We start from the raw sequence: 21,155 nt of genomic DNA, 5'->3' as shown, positions 1-21,155 counted from the left end.
CGTGCAAAATATTCATTTATATATGCTGAAAGATTTCACAACCAACCAACCATTCCTTAGCTTTCATGATTCAGTAGCACACTAAAAACCATGGGCATGCTGAAAGATTTGAAAGGCAACCAGACGTCTCTCATTTAGCAGGCCACCACAACCAAACTCACACATGGTCCAACATATATTCATGCTAAATAACAAGAGATGTATCTAAAACTAAAATATGTCTAGATACATCCCCTTTTATCCATTTTAATGACAAGTATTTCCGAACGGAGGGAGTAATAGATGATGGTCACAAAACATGAAAGGATAACACACCAGTACATACGAGTGTCATTTCACACCGAAAAAAACAGACAGGTTGCGGTTCATAAAGGGAGAAAGCCAAAACAAAAGTTCACAGCTAGTAATCGCGACAAAACGTATCCACAAGATAATCGAGTAGGCGCATTGTTGGACCCTCCAGATTTAAGCACCAATTAATCTCCTGCATACCTGGCCATCAGCAAGTAACCTGTAAAGTGAGCTTACTACGTAAGCTTCCATTACAATTACAGAGGTGATACAACTTCTACACAAAAACAAACAAGCAATGCACTCACCACTTCACTCCCATGTGTCGCATGCGCAAGAGCAACTCCAGAGATCACTAACGGTTCCTGCTACGACCTGCATGCATACAAGCGTCAAAGAGTTGGAGAAAACTGCATAAGGAGGTAAATACTTTCAGACTCATAAGATGAGAAATTTTTTGTTTATCAGTCACATACCTAGCGATGCAGTGTTAAGGAATTCTTCGTCTTCAGGGAAGAGCTGCAGATTTTTTGATTTCAGAAGGTACTCGACAGCGGCAGCGTGGAAGTCCATCAAGCTACCAATTTTAATGAGCTCCGCGAGCAAAGGGATCTGCTCCGCCTTCTCGAAGAGCAGCCCCTGGGATACCTCATCCGCAAAGTTCGTCGCAAACTCCAACTTCTCCTTGTAGCCTGGTGCACGCTTGCTTTTCTGCATGTACAGTTTCGAGCTCTCCCTCTCCCACCGGAGCTTCCGTGTGGCCTTCACATCCAAAACGGCCCCAGTGGACAGCTTCACCTTGTATCCCACCGTGATCGGCTCGCTGGTCTCTAGCACCGTCACATTGAGCAGGCAGGAAACAATCTTGTGCCGCTCTTCAGCAGAAATGTCGAGAGCAGGATCGGCAAGAAAAGCAAGGACCAGTTTGATCATACCAACATTGATCACCTTACCCCGAGCAGCTTTTGTTGGACTGACATTTTCCAATGTGAGTGAATCATTCTTCCCAACAGCTTTGGATATTGCCTGAACTCCAATGCTACCGTAGATGTTGTTCAGCTTTGCTCGAGACATGGAAGGCAGGCTTGAAGATGGATACCAGATGAACAATGACCGGTTAGGAAGCTTGTCGAACAAATCCTTGAGAAGTAGATCATCAGGAATAAACACATCCACTTTCTTTGACAGAAGGATGGTTCCGTCGGTACAAACTGGAACCTTGACACAAGCAGAAAGAAGCTTCTCCGTGCTTTTGCTCCAGTTCTTGGCAATGAACTGCCAGAAAGCAGAGCAGTCAGCTACAGGTAGCGCATCGACAGAGCTCTCCCATGTGCTCCATAGTTTGCAATGATCTTCAGCGCTAGGACCATTCCTCACACCAAAAACATGTGAAAAGAAGTCCAGCAACTTCTTGTCATAATATTTGTCCAAGACATGCAGCTGCAGGCTGAAAAGGTTGTCCTTATCATGAAGAACACAACCCAGAGGACTCACCCACTCTCCACTTTTCTTTTTATTTGGTATCCAGATCCAATTACTCGTCTTGTTTGCAGGCTCCCAATTGCACTCCTGAAGGTATGTGTAAATACGAGAAATAGTAGCCTTGTTTTTGTGGCTTTTCAGATGCCGAGCAACAAGCTCATGTCCGTGTCTAACATCCACAGATACTCCGATTGCCGCAAGGGCATCTCTGAATGAGGCTATCTCCGAGCCATAGAATGCTTCATCAATGAAAGGGCCATCTTCTATGCGAATTGAAGAATTCTTTGGATCAAACAGGATCGACTCATCGGGACATCGGAACCCCACTTTTGTCCTCAACCAACTGCAGCCTTTGATTTTCTCTAGAAAGCCCTTTGGGAAGTTACTTGAAGAAGCCAACCAGCTCTGAATGGACATGAGCAATGACAAGACAGTAGCTGCAGACATGTGCAAAGGATCCTTGGGAATGTTGATGCCATTGATAACAAACCTAGCACCAGCTTTCACTTCAGTAGTAACACCTAAATTCTTGAGCTCATCTTTATAACCATGTATTTCTTTGCTTAAACCGTGGTTAGAGACACTGTCATCTATGAAAGGTAAGTTTGCTACTGACGATAGAGACTGCCATTCTGCATTAAATAAGATTGCATCTTTGGGGGATCTGAAACCCAACGATGTGCACAACCACTTCTCATTCAGCATGCAACTCAAGAGCTCGACGGGAAGTGCGCCCTGTGTTTTCAGCTGCCGATAACATGCTAGCAGAGCTAGGACACTCGCCTTTTGAAGTGATGAATTCAGAACCATCTGGTTGAACAAGTTAGCTATAGCCTTCGATGCCGCCTCCAATCTTGTTATCAAGCCAGTCTTTTCTAACTCTTCTTTGTAGGGACTAATCTTACTCCCATAAAATCTGAAATCAACTACAGGAACCCCATCAAAGACCTTTAGAAGGCACTCCCATCGAGGATCCACAAGAAAAGATTCATTAGGAGCACGGAACCCCACATTGGTCTTAACCCATTTCAAATCTTTGAGTTTTCTTATGAAGGCGTCACATGAGCTCACATGCCGGATACATTTGAGGATTAGTACAGTAGCCTCAGGAGTAACAGCAGCTGAACTGAACTTGAAATTATCAATCACAAGTTTGTAGCTGTCCTCAAATCCAACAAGAACACCGAGCAATTTGAGCTCTGGTTTGTAGGTAAGGATGTCCTCGCCATAGAACCTGACATCAAGGAACGGCTGGCTGCTGATGCAGGATGCAACTGCCCAGTCTGAATCATAGATGATACACCCAACCGGAGACCTGTAGCCGATAGTACTCTTCATCCACTGTCCATCTTTGACACTGTTGATGAGTTCGCTTGGAGACAGAACTTTCTCTCGAAGAAAGCGAATCAGCCGAAGCAGTGAGTACACATTCTCTCTGGTCAGTGTATTGCTTGCGGCCATGGACATGAGGCGGCTGCCGATGTACGCTGACGCCTCCTGAAATTCGAATCGAACTCCGATCGCCTTGAGTTCATCCTTGTACATATGCAGCTTGTTCTGATAAAAAATTTGGTTAATCATTGGTATGTCAACAAAGGAAGATCCATTTTGCAGAAGAACTCCCCACTCAGAACTGGACAGAAATGATTCATTTGGTGGCTTGTATCCAACTGATGTCCTCAGCCAACTTCCCTGTTTTACACAAGCCAGAAATCTAGCCGGTAAATGTACTCTTCTTGACTTGAGATTCTGTATCCATTGCAAAAGCAAGATTGCATTGTCAACAGTCAGAGGCGATGAGACTGTAGGAAAGCTTGCATCTGGAGGGTGTATGAACGGAATGTCTGAAGCCTGCAGTTGTGTCTTTAGGAAAGCCAAGAGCTGGTCTTCAGGTGCATAGATCCCAGCGTAACTGCCTGACGACTTGTAGTCTGCTGATAGTTCAATGTAGTTCTGGTTCCTCCATGGGTTCGTGCCCATCAATCCTACCCATTTACTGCCCTTCGCAGGAACTAGAAGGCTGCTTCTTGTCTTGACCACACTGCCATAGCTGTCGATTACCGGCATGGCACGGCACAGTTCTGCCAAGTGGTAGCTCTCGATGTGACCCTTCTGAGACGAGTGGTACAGAAAATGGGCAAAAGCAATAACAGGCTTGCTATCATAATTCAAGGAATTAAGAACCGCTAGTCCATAACTGTAGACAGACACAGCCTCCACCTTTGCATAGCTCTGAAGCCACTGTGTCACTGCTGTTCTCTGTGCGAAATTTTGTAGAGCTTCCTGTGTGCTGGGAGGTACAAAAACGCGGTTAGAAGAAGGGAACTCCCGGTTCCAGCTGATAAGCCAAGGTATGCACTTCTTCTCAGATGCAATGCACAATCTGTCACTCAATTGAGTAGCTCTAGAAACGCTCCGGAAAGAGAGAGCATTGTTCCGATCAACATACTTTAGCAGGGGAATAGACATCATGTTTGTACCGGAGAAACAGTTCTGCCAATTGTCGGCGACAAAGGATAAAACTTCCAGATAAATCTGTTCATTTACCTCCTTGACAAGATTCGAGCCCTCAATGCATTTGGCGTACCACTCATTGCTCACACTTTTAACACCAAGAAATGATAGCACGGTATTATACGTGGACTTATCGAAATGAGAGCTCAGAATGTAGCTTCCATGGGTTGAAAGATTCTTTAGGTCAACTCCAGATTCCCTTGCCTTGCTGAGAATACTCCAAAAGGCTGGTTTCAGTCGTCCAACCTCACCTGGCTTGCAAAATATTTTCTGCGAACTATGAGACTCGCATGGCACTATATCCTCGACAAGAATCTTGTTTTTGATGCCAGATCTAACCGGCTCAAGTACTGGGATTGGTGAAGGATTGGCCGGCAGGAAATGAAACATAGACGGTAAGGACATTGCTGGTGCGTCAGCGCTAGATTTCACAAGCGCGACAAAAGCATTCAAGAAAGCACTTGGGACACACTCCAAAATCCCCTTGTTCCAGGGACTGTCAAACAGTATAGCCTCTCTTGAAGATGCAAGGAGGAAGTCGGCCTGAATGATGAATGGGAAGTTCGTCACCATCTCAGTGGGAAGGAAAGCATAGACCCCAGGTGATATCTGCTTCCCACGGGATAGACGCTCGCCGTGCGGGAAGGCCAGGGTGATGACCCACTCGTCGATCTCCGCACGTTTGTCCACTCTGTTCTCTGGTTTTACTGGGAAACTCTGCCTCCACATATAGTAGCCACACTCTTCTTCTTTCCCATTCTCTTGAGCTGATAAATGGACCGTGTAAGACTCTGCGTGCATGTTCTTCCTCGCTTGGTAGTTCTTTTCACTAGATATTGCAATCTCACTGACTGTGCTGCCTTTTGGATTGGAGTTGGCTTCCTGTACAGAGAGCCGCCTAATCTTTGACAGAAACAGTAGCATTTCTGGATGCAAGCTCGACAATTGCTGCTTTACGACACTAACCTTCTTGTCCTTCAGAGGCAAGATGATAGTGGTTGTTGGGAGGACCTTGGATCGCCCATATATCTTTTTTATGTCTGAAAGGATCTGTTTTGACTCAACCCACTCAGGGACAATGTATCCAATGTTACACTCCGAACAAGGCTTCTCATTGAACTTGATCTGGTAGCCATTACTGAATATATGGGGCTGGCTCGATATCAGGAAAACGCTCTTGAACCCGATACCTACATCAAGTGCAACAAGGTATCACAACATTGAAGTCATAATAATACCGAAAAAGGCTTTCGCCCCGTGAAGTCATAATAATATAAGAGGTACAAATGGTAAAGTAGGTAAATAGCTGTTTGTTGTAATTCTTCAAATGAAAGGGGTTAACAAGGATGACTGCTGAAATAAAATGCATTTGTGGATATTTTCACATCTTATAATGCTAGGCATGCATAAACTAGAAGATCGAAGCAAAATGAAGTGAAATTTCGACCATGTTATAAATCTGGTTCAACCTGTCAAAATAAAAAATGTATAGTCCAAACTGTCCCAACATCACAAACATGGTCTAAAATGAAATTTAAAGTTTAAGGTTTAAGAATCTCCAAGTTTAAAGTTTAAGAATCTCCAAGCTATTGATGCAGACTACAGTTTTTTTTTGTTAATAGCACATAGAGTTAAATAAGGGTATTGTTGCACTTCAAATAATAATCCAAGCTGTAACAAGTTATCCCATATTGTCCAACCAAGGAACGTTCAGTTAACGGTGCAATGATGTTCATCAATGTGACAAAATGACGTTTAAACAAACCATGATGTGAGACCCGCTTTGGCTGTGTTTGGCAAATTAAGGAAGTTCCATGGGAGCTCCCAGAAATACAGTTGTTGCCAAGGAAGGTCTAGGAGGGCAAGAGATCCCAGAATTCCGACGGCAATAGTAAGAAAAGAAGTTACACCTTAACACATAATAAGGATCAAGATGAGTGATGTATAGGATTCCACTACATAGTATGTCACATAGAGTGTTTGAAGTACCAGCCTTCATCAGTTTCAGTATTTTGGCTCCGTTTCTACTCTGTTTTACAAACTGGGTGGGATGTTAACACTTTCACTTTGCCTTTTGCTGACATGGATACCAATCTATGTCTGTGAACTTGGATGTATCAAACAATTTTGTTTCATTGAAATTGAGCTAGGAGCTCTCCCTACTTTCCTATCAAAAAATTGAAGTAGCAGTGACAGATTATCAGCCTTTTTATTGATATAATGGAGCATAAAATTGGGTGTCAAAGCCTAGCACTCTGACAAGTAGCAAGTCATTAATTTTATAGGAGCATCCAAAAACTATTTGAGGTTCATTGACGGCTGGATATAAGACTCCTAGGGGCGAGTTTACACCCATTGGAGGAAAAAGGTGAACAATATTTTCTTCACTTCCCAATAACACCGAAACCATAACTTAGTCTGAAATGATTTCTACAAGATTTGTCACATGCTCAACATGCACAAGCAGTGAAGAATATTTTTTACACATTTTTTTAGTATGGAAGAACTTAAAACTTGGAAATCTTTTACAAGAGTACGCATAATCGTCACATCTTTTTTCTGACAGAGTGTTAGTTTGAGTGCATGTTCATGGCACCCAAATTCTAAGGCAATACAGTACATCATGACCCACCCAAAACAAATATTACAAAATACATTTAGGTTGAGGATACTGACCCCGTCTAGAATCTAGTTCATCACCATCCTAATTAAGTACTGATTAATATTTCAATCATTTTACATGTCATCTATTAGCTATGTCAGTTATCATAGTGCTTGAGAAGAATAGTTAGAAAACCGATTCCTTGCTGAAATTAAAGGAATAACACCAAAGAGTAAATTCTCTCGTTTGCCAAAACAGAAAACAAAGGGATTTTATAAGTGGGATGCAAAGATGTACCTTTCTCTCCGATGTATCCCTTGTCCCTGTTTCCTTTTTTAGTTGACTTTCCAACACGACAAATGGATTCAACATTGGATGGAGAGAAGCCTTTCTCATTGTTGAAGATGAGCAAAGTAGATGATGCACCAGATCCAGTAACATCATTGGATGTAACTAGAAACTCCAAAGATGGCGCTACTCCGCTAGGGTACTCATTATCTTCAGCATTCTAGTTTTAGAGGAAGAAAGTATTAAACTTAAAATATGGCATAAAATTTTATTCACTAACAGGAGAGCATACAAGTGAAACATGGCGATTCTGCTAGTCTTAATTGTAAGATACACATCAAAGAAAGGCTCTTTACAAAGTGACATAATGTAACTGCACTTATATCTGTTGGCTAAATAAGATTGAGAAAAAAGCTGATCCAGCGAAACACTAGTTCAGCAAATTTTTGTTGCATTTCACCAATCTTAGTAGCAAACTTCTGAATTACAGTTACAAGGAAAATTAAAAAAAAAGTATTGCTTACGGAATTTCATGCCATCCTATCATGTTTTGGTTCATCACATAATAGCATGGTGGGATACCTGTCCTCTTCAGTGCAAATCATTGTAGTATCAATATAAAGAACACATTTGAGCACTGTGAAGAAATTTCACACTTACAGCCCACTTCTTAGAAACAACATCCAATTTTGTCTTTCTTAGTATGCTTTCTGAAAATGGTCTAATGTTGACGCAATTATTCAACATGAAAAGCTATATACCTACACATATGACAATGGATATGGCGGAAAGATAGTCCCTGCATCTGAAAAGATATGGTTTGCCACTATGTATATTATCCAGTTTATGTAATTCAAGTTTTCCATTATTCATATTACTATTGTTCATATTACTATTAGAAGTTGGTGCTCATTCTTCCGATAGTCACTTCTAACATTAAAAGGGTATACTTTTTTTTTGGAAATATGTTAAGAATCAACTAAGGAACAAAATGAGTTATATTGTAATTTCCTTTGTTGTTTTGCAATCTTCCTTAACTGTTAGAGACTGATATTGCCACACCGATATTTTGCTACTAATATCGATATAGGTCATTGACTCATTGATGTTGCTAGCTTATTGCAAAAAAATCCTATCTTATATTTCTATTGCAAGGAATACCAAGGAGCAAATTCCTGGCTCTGCCACTGCCGTGCAAGAGCTTGATTGGTCTAAAGAAATCATTGCGGTTCTAATGGCCAAAGTTAAAATTGCGCAATATGTACTCACATGTCCAAATCATTGAAATAGATAAATGCGACAACTTGAATGATGGATGCTTGCCTTTGCTTGGGGTATGGCTTGTGTTTTATGCCATATGTTGTTACACTACTACACATACAATATTTCAGTTAGCTTTCATGTGGTGATAATAATATAGTTTACTAGCAAAATGTTTGTGCATTACCACTTAACCATAAGAAACGCGAGGAGCTACCTTTGGTTCAGGAGATCTTAACAATATGATAGTGTCTTGCGGCTATTGCATGGTTCATGATTAAAAAAATAGCCAACATATAACAAAAGATCATGTTGCAGTCGTTGGAGAATCTTAAGCGGCCATAGTAGGTTCATTGAAGGATTTATAATGACAAACATTTTTAATTTTGAAACATGGCAGAATGGCATGAGTAAGTTAAATGCGCAGGATCCTGGATTAGGTAGGAGTGACAATGCCTATTGTGTGTTGAAATTGCAATTTGTTTGGTATGATATAGATCTAGAAGAATTGATTGAAACAAAAATCAAGACAATGATTTTGAGTTGGATCCACATATTTGCATTTCTAATTTGTATTTTTAAAATAGTGTTAATGTCATATAAGGCTAGCAGTGTATTTTTTTTATTTGGGATTGGTCTGGTACCAAGAAAAAGTAGCATTTGTTTACTTATGTCTCTTGGAAGGGTTGCTGGTTCCACATGTTGGTAGAAGCACATTTGTCTATCGTGGTGTCCCACTTGTGAACTCATCATCAACCCCAACATTTGTAAGTAGGAAGGACAATTCGTTCATTAGTTATTACAAGCATGCATTACTTGTCTAATTTGCTCCTTTCATGAATTAAATAGGCCATGAACTAAACACTTATTTTTTGTAGCAAATTCCTGAGTTCCAAATTCCTTGCATGGATAACCACGGTATTCAAAGAGCAGGTTTTAAAAGGGTGGAAATCACCTTCAAACTAAAATGTTAAGTTGAATCTGAATCTAATCTGTTTCACAAGTATAGAACCATTTCTAGCAACCATGTATTCCCAAACAATCTCTTGTGATGAGCAAAACACAAGAGTGACTTGGCATTTACAGCATGCAAAACTCAGGAGAAATCCTCCGAAGGAAATACAGGAACAGAAGATAACACTTTGTATGCTACAAGAAAATGTAAAGCATTTTGTTTAATTCAATAAAATCGTTTGGGGAGACAAGTAATTTTTTAACAAAAAGGAAGTAAAAAAGAAAAAGAGTGTGGTTTTGTGTAGCTCTGTAGCTTGAGCTACACGGGACTCGCAGGAATTAATCATTGGAAATTTGATACTCCCTCCGATCCAAAATAAGGGCCACAGTTAGTTTTGAACTGGGTTTAGTTCAAAACTGCGACACTTTTTGTGGATAGGAGGTAGTAGTATATAATACAAGAAGAAAAAAAAAGGTCACTTTGGTAGTGATGAACACATGGATATCCATTTCTGTACAAACCAAGTAGATGGGGTAAAAAACGTACTAGCTTGTTTTATTGGGTTGAGACGGCTTTACCGCACGGTAATTAAACTGTCTTATCATTTGTAGGCAAGTCCGAAATTAAATTAAAACCACAACGGTGGAGACGAATTTGACTGATTTCTTCTTGAAAATTGTGCAAATTGTAAATAAATCATACCAGTCCTACTAGAAAAAGTACACTGCGAGAAAGAGGAGATTCGTCACCTGGACGAGCTCCATGAGGAAGTGGACGTCCCTGGAGTAGAGCTCCTGGCTGAGGTAGTTGACGGCCTGGTGCATGTCCTCGGCTAGCGGGTTCTGCTCGCCGCGGCCAATGTAGTAGCGGTCGCGCCGGATCCTCTCCACGTGCTCCCGGGCCGCCGCCGCCATCGCGGCCGGCAACGACATCGGCGCGGCTACGGAAGGAGACCCACCGCGCTGCGCTCCGAAGGGGAAGAGATGGTTGGGGGTTTTGGTTTGGGAGCGTGGAGGCGGAGGATGGTGGTTTCTGGTTCGTTCGGAGGTGGTGGTGCGCCGTAGTGGTTCCTTTCCTGGGCTTCTTCGCCGGTATTTACAGCCAGCGTTGTTGGGATCTCTTCCTTTTTCTACGGAGCGGAATCTGGAAAGGTCGCCGCCATCTTCGCTTCGTTTTCTCGCCCTTTAGCATTCCATTTTTAATAACGCAATCGAAAAACTCAGTTGTACTATTAGAAACTAGGGTTCGCATGAACGAGGCAACTAAATTTGTAGGTATTTACAGCCATCTTCCTTTTTTTGTAGGTTTGCTTCAATAAGGTAACTAAATTAACTGTATATTCCTTTCTGTTATAGTCATGTACTCAGAGCAAGTATAGATATGATGATTTTCTTTAACACAGTACAGATGTAGAGATTCGTACATACGCATATACACTCATTCTATAAACACATGTACACACACCCTATCTACCCCCTATGAACACCTTCGAGAGACTGAACCGGCATATCATCTTGAGATTGATGAAGTCGTTACACACATCTTCGTAGTCGACGAAAACGTTTTCTTCCATTGAACGCACATTGTCGAAAGGCCTGAATAAATCTAGGAAAATGCGAGCGCTAACATCAAGTCTAGCATTTGAAGAGTAATTTGCAAAAAACCACTACATTGACGCCTAAGTCTGCGCACTCGAGGCAGCGCGTCCCTAAACACGCAGAAGCAAAGGTTTTCCACACTGCTCTGCTGGTGCGAGGCGGCGGCGGCTGCGCCATGCAGCACGTCGGCGAGCTCGACTAGTCTCTGTTTATTCTCCAACCAGCTCATGTCGCAGCTGTTGCTTCCACGCCGGTGAACGAGCTCCTGTTCCGAGCGGCGGGGCGGCAGGCAACCCCGCACCGCCGTGCCACCCGACCTCCTCCTCCGCTCATTCTTATGTTATCTCTCCTTTTCCCTCCCAGAGCTCCCTCTGTTCTCTCGTAGGTGCCGCCGCCATGGGCATACCCGAGCCCCCCCCCCCCTCCGTGCTTCCCCTCCACCGTCATAGACTAGATCTAGGAGCCAGCGCTGCCAACACAGCCCCCCTCGCGTCTAGAGCGGCCGTTGAGGAGGGCATCCTATCAGTCCACCAACGAGAGGAGGCGGGTGGCGCGTGCAGGATCTCGGCGGCGAGCGACGCGTCTCGTAATTGGGATCATTAGCTGGAGGGGCACACACCGCCAGCGATGATGTCAGCTGGCAGGAGGAAGGAAGGGCGGTGGCGTGCGGGATGGCAAGATCCCAATCTAGATTGGGTAGGGGATGGGTATTTGTTTTTGGAGGGAGGGGTTTTTGCAAAAAAAAAAGACCATTCTAATGCCATCTACCGTGAATCATTATGCCACATCATCAAATTCATGACCCACGTGTCATAATCATCATCAAAATGCTCTAAGCCATTAATTAGTATTTTTTTCGCAAAAAAATAGGCTTAGAATCAGTGGTTTTGTCCCAAATTTGCAAATTGATGCTTTTCTGGATACCTGAGCGTCAATATGGTGGTTTTGTACAATTCATTCAGCATTTGAAACACTGGTGGCCGGGATTCCATTATCTTTCTAACTATCCAAGCACTGGTTGATTTACATAAATATGATGATATTAACACGCAAGTTGTCACATCATATTTTTGCTGAGTTGGAAAAAGGGAACGGAGAGATAGAAGAGAGGTGAGACGTAGGCAGCTGCATCACGGGTTATTCTTAAAAAAAATGCAACACCGGCTCGTAAAAACTGTGAGAATAAAATAGGTCGTCCATTAGTAAGTAGCAGTACATACCTATAGTTAATTAATGTACATATTGACTAGTATTATATTAGCTATCAATAACATTTCACTAAGATATACTTCCTCCGTTTCAAAATAGATAACTCAACTTTGTATTAAATTTAGTATAAAGTTGGGTCATCTATTTTGAAACAGAGGGAGTACTATCTAGTAGTTGGTTATCCTCGCTGTAAGGCGTCCTCTAATGTTGTTGGAAAATCAGTTGCCACCCATCTATTGGATTGGATTTAAGCCGGATCATGAGCCATCCAATCTATGCAACCAAAATCCTGCACATACAACATGTATGTTGTGTGTTATTTGCAACATTTTTCTTGACATAATTGAAAACATTGAGAAAAATATTCCAACATTTTGTCACACACAAGAAAAAAAATGGCATGCAACTAGAACCCCATTGATTGTGGCAGCTCTTTCAAAAATAGGTCGGATCATGAAAAGACAAATACATCTAGCATACAGAAACAACAAAGAGTCTTGCTATGCGTATGACTCTTGCTTGTCCGATTTCATACGACATAGCAGATCAAGCCATTCAACTCCTGATTCAAACGGCAGCACACCACTAGATTAGGCATCATATAGAGTCGGACAGAGTAAAATCATACGCACAGTAATTCCGAACAACAAAAGACAACAATATATCGCTTGCGTGTGCACAAAACAATATGAATGTTTGCAGCATGTCAAAACACCGTACACATCATAAAAAAAATCTCTGACTTTCAGGGATCTCTCGCCATAGAGAATGAAGGCGCCGCCTTCTGCTGATTTGGGCTCACCAATCATGGATCCGGCTCACTGCAGTCCCATCAGAGCCGGATTAAGAGACCCTAGACCCACTCCTTCCCATAGTTCCAACATATTCCAAAAGAGTAATGGCTTGACAGCAGTCTCAGCCACGAGTTACGCATGGTGCACGGAAGGAGGACTAGAGAAGGAGCTTTACAGGGAATCTTACGAGGGAAAAGGTCGAGAAAGACGCTATGGAAACAAGAGGATCACAAAAGTAATGTGTTTTTTCCTCAGATAATAAGTGACTGGATTTCCCTCCGGGCACACTATGATAAATTTTCTTTTCTTATATAACAAGAGAATTTTAAAGAAAGAAGATTAAGTGGGAGAGGAAGGAACTATAGCATGCTGGTGTTACTTCATGAGCAAATATTGTAGATAATTCAAGAAGTTCTTATATACTTAAGTTCTTATTATTTTCTCTATATATGATGTGACTAGATTGTAGTGCATGTCTTAAGGCGAATTTGTTTTAAAAGAAATCATATTGTGATCAAACAACTATAACAATAATTGCGTGTCAATTCATCTTTAAAAGTAGTTTATTATTGTGACCAAAAACTAAAATGCATCGTGTTCTAGGCGGACATTCGCATACAACAATTGAGTGTCGTTGCTCGCCTGTCGATTTCGCCGTAACAAAAAGGCTCATGCCCAAACCCGGTGGGTATCTTTGCCCCACGGATATACGAATCAGGTATATCTCATGTATGCATATATGCATATATTTGTCTCACAGATAGCAAGTTCAATGGTAAACCCAAATCTTGGTGTTGAAAATATAATGGAATATTGACATAGCGACATTCTTATGTCTCTACCTAATAATAAAGTAAGGAGTGCTTCTGGCGATCCGTCACATAATTTTGCAAAAACAAAACCATGTATTTTTTGTGAATTAATCCGCAGTACATACTTAAGTCACAACCAACCCGTTATTTTACTTCTTTTTGGAAACCCCCCTGATTTTTCAGGTAATTCCCTGTAGATCATATTTAAGTCAAACAAATATTTTTTTAAATTATCCATATCTTTTAGACCTTAACTTTGATTTTTGAACATGTTATATATTAATTTTGATTAGAAATATATGTAGAATCTGAATATGATGTTATTTTTACCTGTTAAATATTTTTGAAATGTTATTTTGGAAGATATTTAAGTCAAACAAATATTTTTCTAAATTATCCATATCTTTTACATAACTCCGATTTTAATATGTTCTATAGGAAATTTTATTAGAAATTGTGTAGAAGCTGAATATGATGTTATTTCTACATACTAAATATTTTTTAAATATTATTTTGAAAGCAAACTTATACTCTATGGCACATGGTCCGTTTCTCTACCGGTGGTGATCTGAATTGCAAATAAACACCCACTAAAACATATAGAGATGAAAGAAAACATCGATAACCATACATGCACACCCCTGAAAAAACCTGGCAGGAGAAAACAACAGATTTCTCATCGGGGGAGCACGAGAGAGTGCGCGCGAGAGAGAGAGACGCCTTAGGATTAACCACATTCAAACACGTTTTTATTTGTGTGAACACAGAGGCCACCACCGGCGAGGGTGAGGAGGATAAGTAGCAACACAAATGTGATGCGTCGCTAAAATAATGGACGTGGACCTATTGTGGTCTTGAGTGATGGTTATTGAATTAAGAGTGTATGTTATTTTCTTCCGTTGCAACGCGTGGGCTCATTCAATGATTCAACCACATAATATGGAACGATTCAACCCATCAAGCTTATGAGCATGTGCTTTTTTATAACTTTTCAGACATTCAGGAAAACATTTTTACATGTTCATATATAATTTTAAAAAATGTGTATTTCCATGTAAAAATGTATGCCTATATCTATAATCTAATAATAAAGGGTTATTGTTTCTGATGGTACATCACGGAAATTGCCCTCAAAATTGCAAGATATTACCCATCGGTGTCACTTATAAGTGATAAAAAAACGTTTCACAAAGGGGAATCCCCCGCCTGGGCGGCCATGCAGTAGGGACCTCCTATACTGCGCTCTATGTGCTAGGAGAAGACGCGGTGCGTCCGTTTGGGCCGGCCCTTGTCCAGCGGCCTGTTTTTAAATTTTCGTTTTTTATTTTTATTTTTTCTACTTCAAATAATTTGGAGTTCAAAAAAGTTTGAAAAATTAAAAAAATGATAATTTTGAAATAAAATGCTTGTGGGTTCAAAAAATATTCACAATTTTGTTAAAACATGTTTGCTTATGCGAGAAACGTTTGCAATTTTGAAACAAATATTCGGGAAATAAAAAATGTTCATGATTTTTAAAAAGTTTGTGCATTAAAAGATTTTAATGAAATTGATCAAAATTTCGCCAATTCAAAAAAATTTTATGAATGGAAAAATATCCTAAAATTCAAAAACTGTTAGTGACTTACAAAATAGTTTACTCATTCATAAAATGTCCGCTGATTCAAAAAGATGGCCATGCATTTAAAAAATGTTCCTTAAAAATATTGCGTTAAGTCAAAAAAATGTTCATGAATTTCAAAAATGGTTCCACCAATTTCCTAAAAATGTTCGCCGATCCAAGAAAATTGTTTTTAAAAAACGTTTGCGAATAGTATAAAATGTTCTTGATTTTAGAAAATGCTCAAAAAATTATAAATGTGTTCATGAATTTGAAAAATATTCACGATTTCAAATATGTGCATGAGTTTTAAAAAATATTTATGATTTCAAAAATTGTTCATGATTTCACAAAATTGAGAGCGCTTATCTCTGTGATGCAGCAAAATGTGGTCATGGCCATTGGAAATTATTAAAAAAATCTCACATTGCAACGCACAAGCCGTTTTGCTAGTATATATAAAATAACATATTTTGTATAGGCTAAAAGAAGCCCATTTTGTTCTATGTATTTGTTTTACACCACATATTAAAATATGTATACATTTCTCAGATTCTTTCGAGGTACAGAAATACTGTTTTGGAATCATTATTTTGTCAAAAGAATGGCTACATGTACGATGTAGCCCAGACCCTAGAACTGTGGAGGTCAAGGGGTGGCATCAATATCATCTATCTCTGCCGGAGCGCTAGTGCTGGTGTTTGTGAAATACATATCATCATCTTGACAGCTGTTTACTTTGGTTATACAGGGACAATGTTGATACATGAATCTACAGGTACTGTCTTTCTATCCATAGCTTATGGGGCATTGCAGAACAAGTTTAGTACTAGCCACAACAAGACTTTTACACACAATACAAGAAAAACGAATTGCACCATTCAAGAAAATAAATTGAACAATGATGTTCCTCTGCGCTCTCACTATGCCACGGCTCACTTGAGTCTGACCTGCAAATTATGCACATTCAAAACATAAGAGCTTTTCAGGTAGAAGAGTATATGTATTTTCTGTTATCTTGAGCTCTCACTTTGGTTATATAAGATGCGTCGAACCAATTATTTAGTTCCATAAAAACACGCAAATGCACATGTAGATCTGTATATTAGTTCCTGTTGTACCTCACTTTGTCATCTCTGATCAAGGCCTCCAAAGAACTGTTCCAAGCTTGCAGAGCTGAAAACATTGGGTGACACCCTTTCCGTTTGCTGTGGCGAAATGTGCAGCTGATACTTGATAAACCTCTGCAATGGAGATAGCAAATCAAACCTCTGCAATGGTGATAGCAAATCAAACCTCTGCACTGGTGCATTTGTGACTTACAGATAACTGGTGAACAATTTCAGGACTCGAGTCAATGTGCCAGTCAGGTTCCAGTTGCCGGACGAAAGAGGTGCGGCCAATTTCCGTACTGCAGAAGAGAACCTGCAGATTTCAGCAAAGAGTTATATTTCAAACTCCTATTCCATATATCCAAAACTAAAGTAGTAATATATGTCTGTTTACAAGGTCTTATGAAGTTTACCTTCTCTCTCACCAAACCGCCACCGGTAAAAAGCCCAGCTTCACTTAGGGCAGACAGTACCTTTTCCTGCATCAATTCAAAGGTGTGGGGGTCAAGTTAAAATGGTCTGCTCCAAACACTAAACTAGGTAATGAAGCACATACTTGTAATAATGCAAACTCTAAATTCCAAAACAAATGAGCTGTAGTGAAATGAAAAACATTATTTGGCATGCATATGATGATGGTGCACACCATAATAAAGTAACAAGAGAACACGAGGGCTCTTTCAAGACCTACCTCACTTTCATCATCAAGAACATGCTCCATCAGATAGACATCACAAATTTTTGCAATTTCTAGAAGAACCTCCAAGACAGAAGGTCTCACTGTGACATGATTCTGAAGAAAGACAATACATCCATGAATTCATTAGTTAGTCAATAAAAAATAGCAAAATTTGCTGAAGCATTTCTGCCCACCTGGAGCTCCTCTGGAGTTGTTTCCTCCAAAATCACACCAAGTAACCGGCAGGTAACCTGAAACAGTTCTTCCCACATTAGTGAAACACATGCCTTGGTCCAACAGGATGCTCGAAATTTTGTAACAACACTAAAAGCAGTGGTTTGCACAGTACCCTTCGCCCTTCGCTCAGTTTATGCCTGACAAGCTGCTCAAGAGTCAGCTGAAGAAGAAACAGGCAACTATCAACCTCAGGGTTATTTAAACATTAACATTATTTAGAAATAAACAAAGAAAGCACTACATTTACTGGTTGGAAAAGCTGATTGATCGCTTCATGTGCTCTTGAATCTACCGATGAGCAGGCATTCGTTCCGACCAAAGCACCTGGCTGTGATCTACTGCTTGTGTTGCTAGATGATGGAGCATCCCGTCTCCGTGGCCTCCGAGGTTGCTCTGGAGGAGCTCTCAACAGTTTCCAGGCAAATACAATTGTGATGGCAATTGCAGCAAGTGTGGTAAGCGAGCGAAGCTTCTAAACGAGGAAACAGAAGAAGTACTTCAATAATTCTGGCAACAAGGACTCAAAATAACATATCATAAAAATGGCAAGTCATGGGACTTAGCACTTGAGAACCCACAAAACTTGTGATGACAATTGCAGCAAGTGTAGTAAGCAAGCGAAGTTTCTAAACGAGGAAATGAAAGAAGTACTTCAATAATTCTGGCAACCAGGACTCAAAATAACATATCATAAAAATGGCAAGTCATGGGGCCTAGCACTATAGAACCCACAAAACTTGATATATCCTTTTGTTCTAGCCAAGTAACACACAATGCACTGATCAGTCCACTGTTTGCATCAAACACTTATACTTTGTGGAATCATATCGTTGTTCAAACAGTGTTAATTTGCAATTATAGACGTCACAGGTCTTGATGTCTTGCATGAAGTGCTTACTTATGTTGCTTTGGTGTTTGAAACGGAATGTCTCATTACCAGAGCATTCCGTTTCGCTACGGACATATTAATTAATGTGTATTCAATTTATAGACACAAGTCATATAATTAAAAGAAAGATAAAATGTGAAAAAATGATGAAAGGGTTAATGATAGCTTGGCCTAGCATTGTTTACAACAAGAGAACGGCAAAGCCTACAAAGCACCAGGTCGAATATTCCATGTATACTGGCTCTCGGTAAAAGTAGAACCTCAGGACAATAGTACCACCTCGCTATGTGGCACCGATTTGTCCGGCAACCAGCGTGTCGTATCAAATACTGTATCTGATAAGGATACATTCCCGATATGTATCAGTGGAGTATCGGTGAGTATGGCAATAATAAAGTATCTTAATTTAGATACATTTCAGAAGCTTCCCTGATCCTTTCTTGTACGGCCTGGCCCGGCCCAGCAAAAACTGAGTAAGGGGCATATCCTAACCATAGCCTGTCCCCATCCCTTGTGTCCAGCCTCCACTCCGGATCCTCTTCCTCCCTGCTGTACCCACTCTTGGCGGCGCCACCAGATCTAGCAGGCAAACCGGCGACAAGCCGGCAGTGGGCTACTTGCCTCCTCCCCCTCTCAGGCTCTAGCAGCAGCACACTGGCCGCAAGATGGCGGTGTGCTCCCCGCACCCTCCCCTTCTCAGGCTCCAACAGCAGGCCAATAGCTCGCTCGTGGCAAGCCGGTGGTGGGCTCCTCGTCTCTTCCCCCCTCAGGCAACAGAAGCATCTCACCGCCATGCTCCCTGACTCCTGCCCCCCTTAGGCTCCAGCAGTAGCTCGCCGGTGGTGGGCTCCTTGACTCCTTCGCCTCTCAGGCTCAGCATCAAGGTATGCTCCAGTGCACCCACTCCTCTCCCACAGATTTCTATCTAATGGCAGTTCCCCTCCTGTAGACTAAAAACATCTCCATTTTTGTGTTCTTTTGCGCGCTGTTTCTACTTAATCTGCACCTTCACTATGAATGGGAAAAGACCAAAAACATCAAATTAATCTGCTGTTCCTAGAAGAAAACTGTTTCTTGTTGATTTTTGGCTGCTTTGCTATTGCAGTGTCCTGGCTGGAATTGCCAGAATTATGGCCCGTACGGAATGCATGCTGCTGCGTGCTGTTTTTGTTCTGAAGCAGAATGATCAGGTAATTCTGGCCGGAATGGAAGGGGTTAAATAGGTATGCTCTATTGATTTAGGACATCATAATCTATCAACTAAAGAATATTTGCCATTTGGCAGTCTGACCTTAATATATAGTAAATTCAGGCATAGCAAAAAACACCCCGTCACTATCTGCCCACAGCGGTATATCATCTCGAGATCACATAGTGGCCATCCAAAAGTTTGCATCTTTCTGAGTAACCGGCAATCCTATATAGCAGTACTGACTGATTCTTTCAGCCAAGGAGACATCAAAATCACAAGGACCAAAGCAATCCCCTGACCTTTAGCCGAAACCGATCACGCATTACCCTGAAAAATAGGAGACATGCTTTACAGTTCACCTGCGAATCCCCACCTTGTACATGCCCGAAGCTTGCGCAGCAGCTAACAAGACATTACTGAATCGATGCTTCGCAACCTAGGCACTAATATCTAGCGCAGCAGAACACCCGGTGGCCTATACACAGCTAAGAAGCATCAATGAATGAGCAATTGACTGCGCCCTTTACTGGTTCTGAAGTGTGACCTTTTTTCAGATGTACCCTGAAAAAGGGAATTCCTCAGCTACGAGGTAGTACTAGCGACAGATCATTCAGGCATCAGTTGACGGGACGGGAGCGAGGCCACAGATCCGAGCGGAAACCTGGCGGTCGAGGTCGAAGGGGAGGCGATCGGAGTAGCGGGAGAGGACGTCGACGATGCGCCGCACCAGATCGGCCAGCTCCTCGTCCTTCCCGCCCCCGGCCCGCGCCGCCGGGGACGAAGCCGCCGCGGCGGCGGACTCCGACGCCATCGCCGCCGACGAGACGGGCGGCTCAGACAGACAAACCCTAGGGGTCCCTCCTAGGCGCTCGTCGGTCGCGGCGAGGCGGGGGGGCTGAAGTGTAATTTGAGGTGGGGTTGGAGGGGGCGGTGGGCTGTGTGACCTGTGAGATGTCGGGGCGAAAGGAGGAAGAGAGAGAAAGAGGAAAAGCGGCTGCTTCGTGCTGTTTTTGTCACGACCTGGCGTGGGAAAAAAGCTCGTTTTCGCAGTTAAGGCCTTGGGTAAGGGGAGCTATTCCGGTTATACCCCGGGCAGGCCATGGGCCGGGCTTGGGAAGGCCCTACCTGAAAATGCCACGCCCGGCCCGGGACCAAAAGACGTTTTTGTGTTTCATTTAAAAGAATATATATATATTATTTTTTGAATCAAATACTACCTCGGTACACTAATGTAATACATTTTTGTAGTTCAATTCAAACTGCAAAAACGTTTTACATTAGTTTACACAAGGAGTAATAGAGATTATACACGTGTTTTCCAGAAATTACAAACAACCATATTGTTCTCCATATGTACAGACAGTCTATGCTCTGCCTCAATTAAGACACATGAGTGTACCGAGGATTGCTTCGCATGTTAGTTTGGAGGAAAAATGAGTGAGCAAGTGGTAGAGAGAAATGTATAATACTTAGGGGGGGAAACACAAGGATTGCTTCGCATGTTAGTTTGGAGGAAAATTTTCATCCACTCAACCCTCTTTGTAGAATCCCTTTGTTTTTCTTATGGCATCAAACACTCTTTTGATCCAAATTCATGTGGTTTTCTAATCCTATAGGATTCAATATGACATGCCATTCTAA

General features: G+C 41.6%; 2 protein-coding genes across 3 annotated transcripts; both read right to left on the bottom strand.

The window, feature by feature from the left end:
- Positions 1-237: 237 nt before the first annotated feature.
- On the bottom strand, positions 238-10,485 carry LOC123046854 (uncharacterized). 2 transcript variants are annotated; one of them, XM_044470285.1, is made up of 5 exons: positions 10,142-10,485; positions 7,187-7,397; positions 768-5,477; positions 600-666; positions 238-511 (listed from the first exon to the last, which is right to left on the bottom strand). In XM_044470285.1, exons 1-4 carry the CDS (start codon positions 10,322-10,324, stop codon positions 647-649), a joined length of 5,124 nt encoding a protein of 1,707 aa, XP_044326220.1. In that variant the 5' UTR covers positions 10,325-10,485; the 3' UTR covers positions 238-511; positions 600-646. The 2 variants fall into 2 exon arrangements, with proteins under 2 accessions (XP_044326220.1, XP_044326221.1); XM_044470286.1 differs by having other exon boundaries at positions 238-492.
- Positions 10,486-16,103: 5,618 nt separating this feature from the next.
- Positions 16,104-20,531, bottom strand: LOC123046853 (peroxisome biogenesis protein 22). Its single transcript, XM_044470284.1, has 9 exons — positions 20,176-20,531; positions 17,675-17,905; positions 17,546-17,593; positions 17,391-17,447; positions 17,209-17,310; positions 16,931-16,996; positions 16,729-16,830; positions 16,527-16,649; positions 16,104-16,355 (listed from the first exon to the last, which is right to left on the bottom strand). Exons 1-8 carry the CDS (start codon positions 20,323-20,325, stop codon positions 16,536-16,538), a joined length of 870 nt encoding a protein of 289 aa, XP_044326219.1. The 5' UTR covers positions 20,326-20,531; the 3' UTR covers positions 16,104-16,355; positions 16,527-16,535.
- Positions 20,532-21,155: the final 624 nt, after the last annotated feature.

This window comes from Triticum aestivum, chromosome 2B, assembly GCF_018294505.1.
Source record: "Triticum aestivum cultivar Chinese Spring chromosome 2B, IWGSC CS RefSeq v2.1, whole genome shotgun sequence".
NCBI classification, from domain to species: Eukaryota; Viridiplantae; Streptophyta; class Magnoliopsida; order Poales; family Poaceae; genus Triticum; species Triticum aestivum.
Note: the sequence above shows the minus strand (reverse complement) of the source record. Positions and strands in the feature narration are given on the sequence as shown.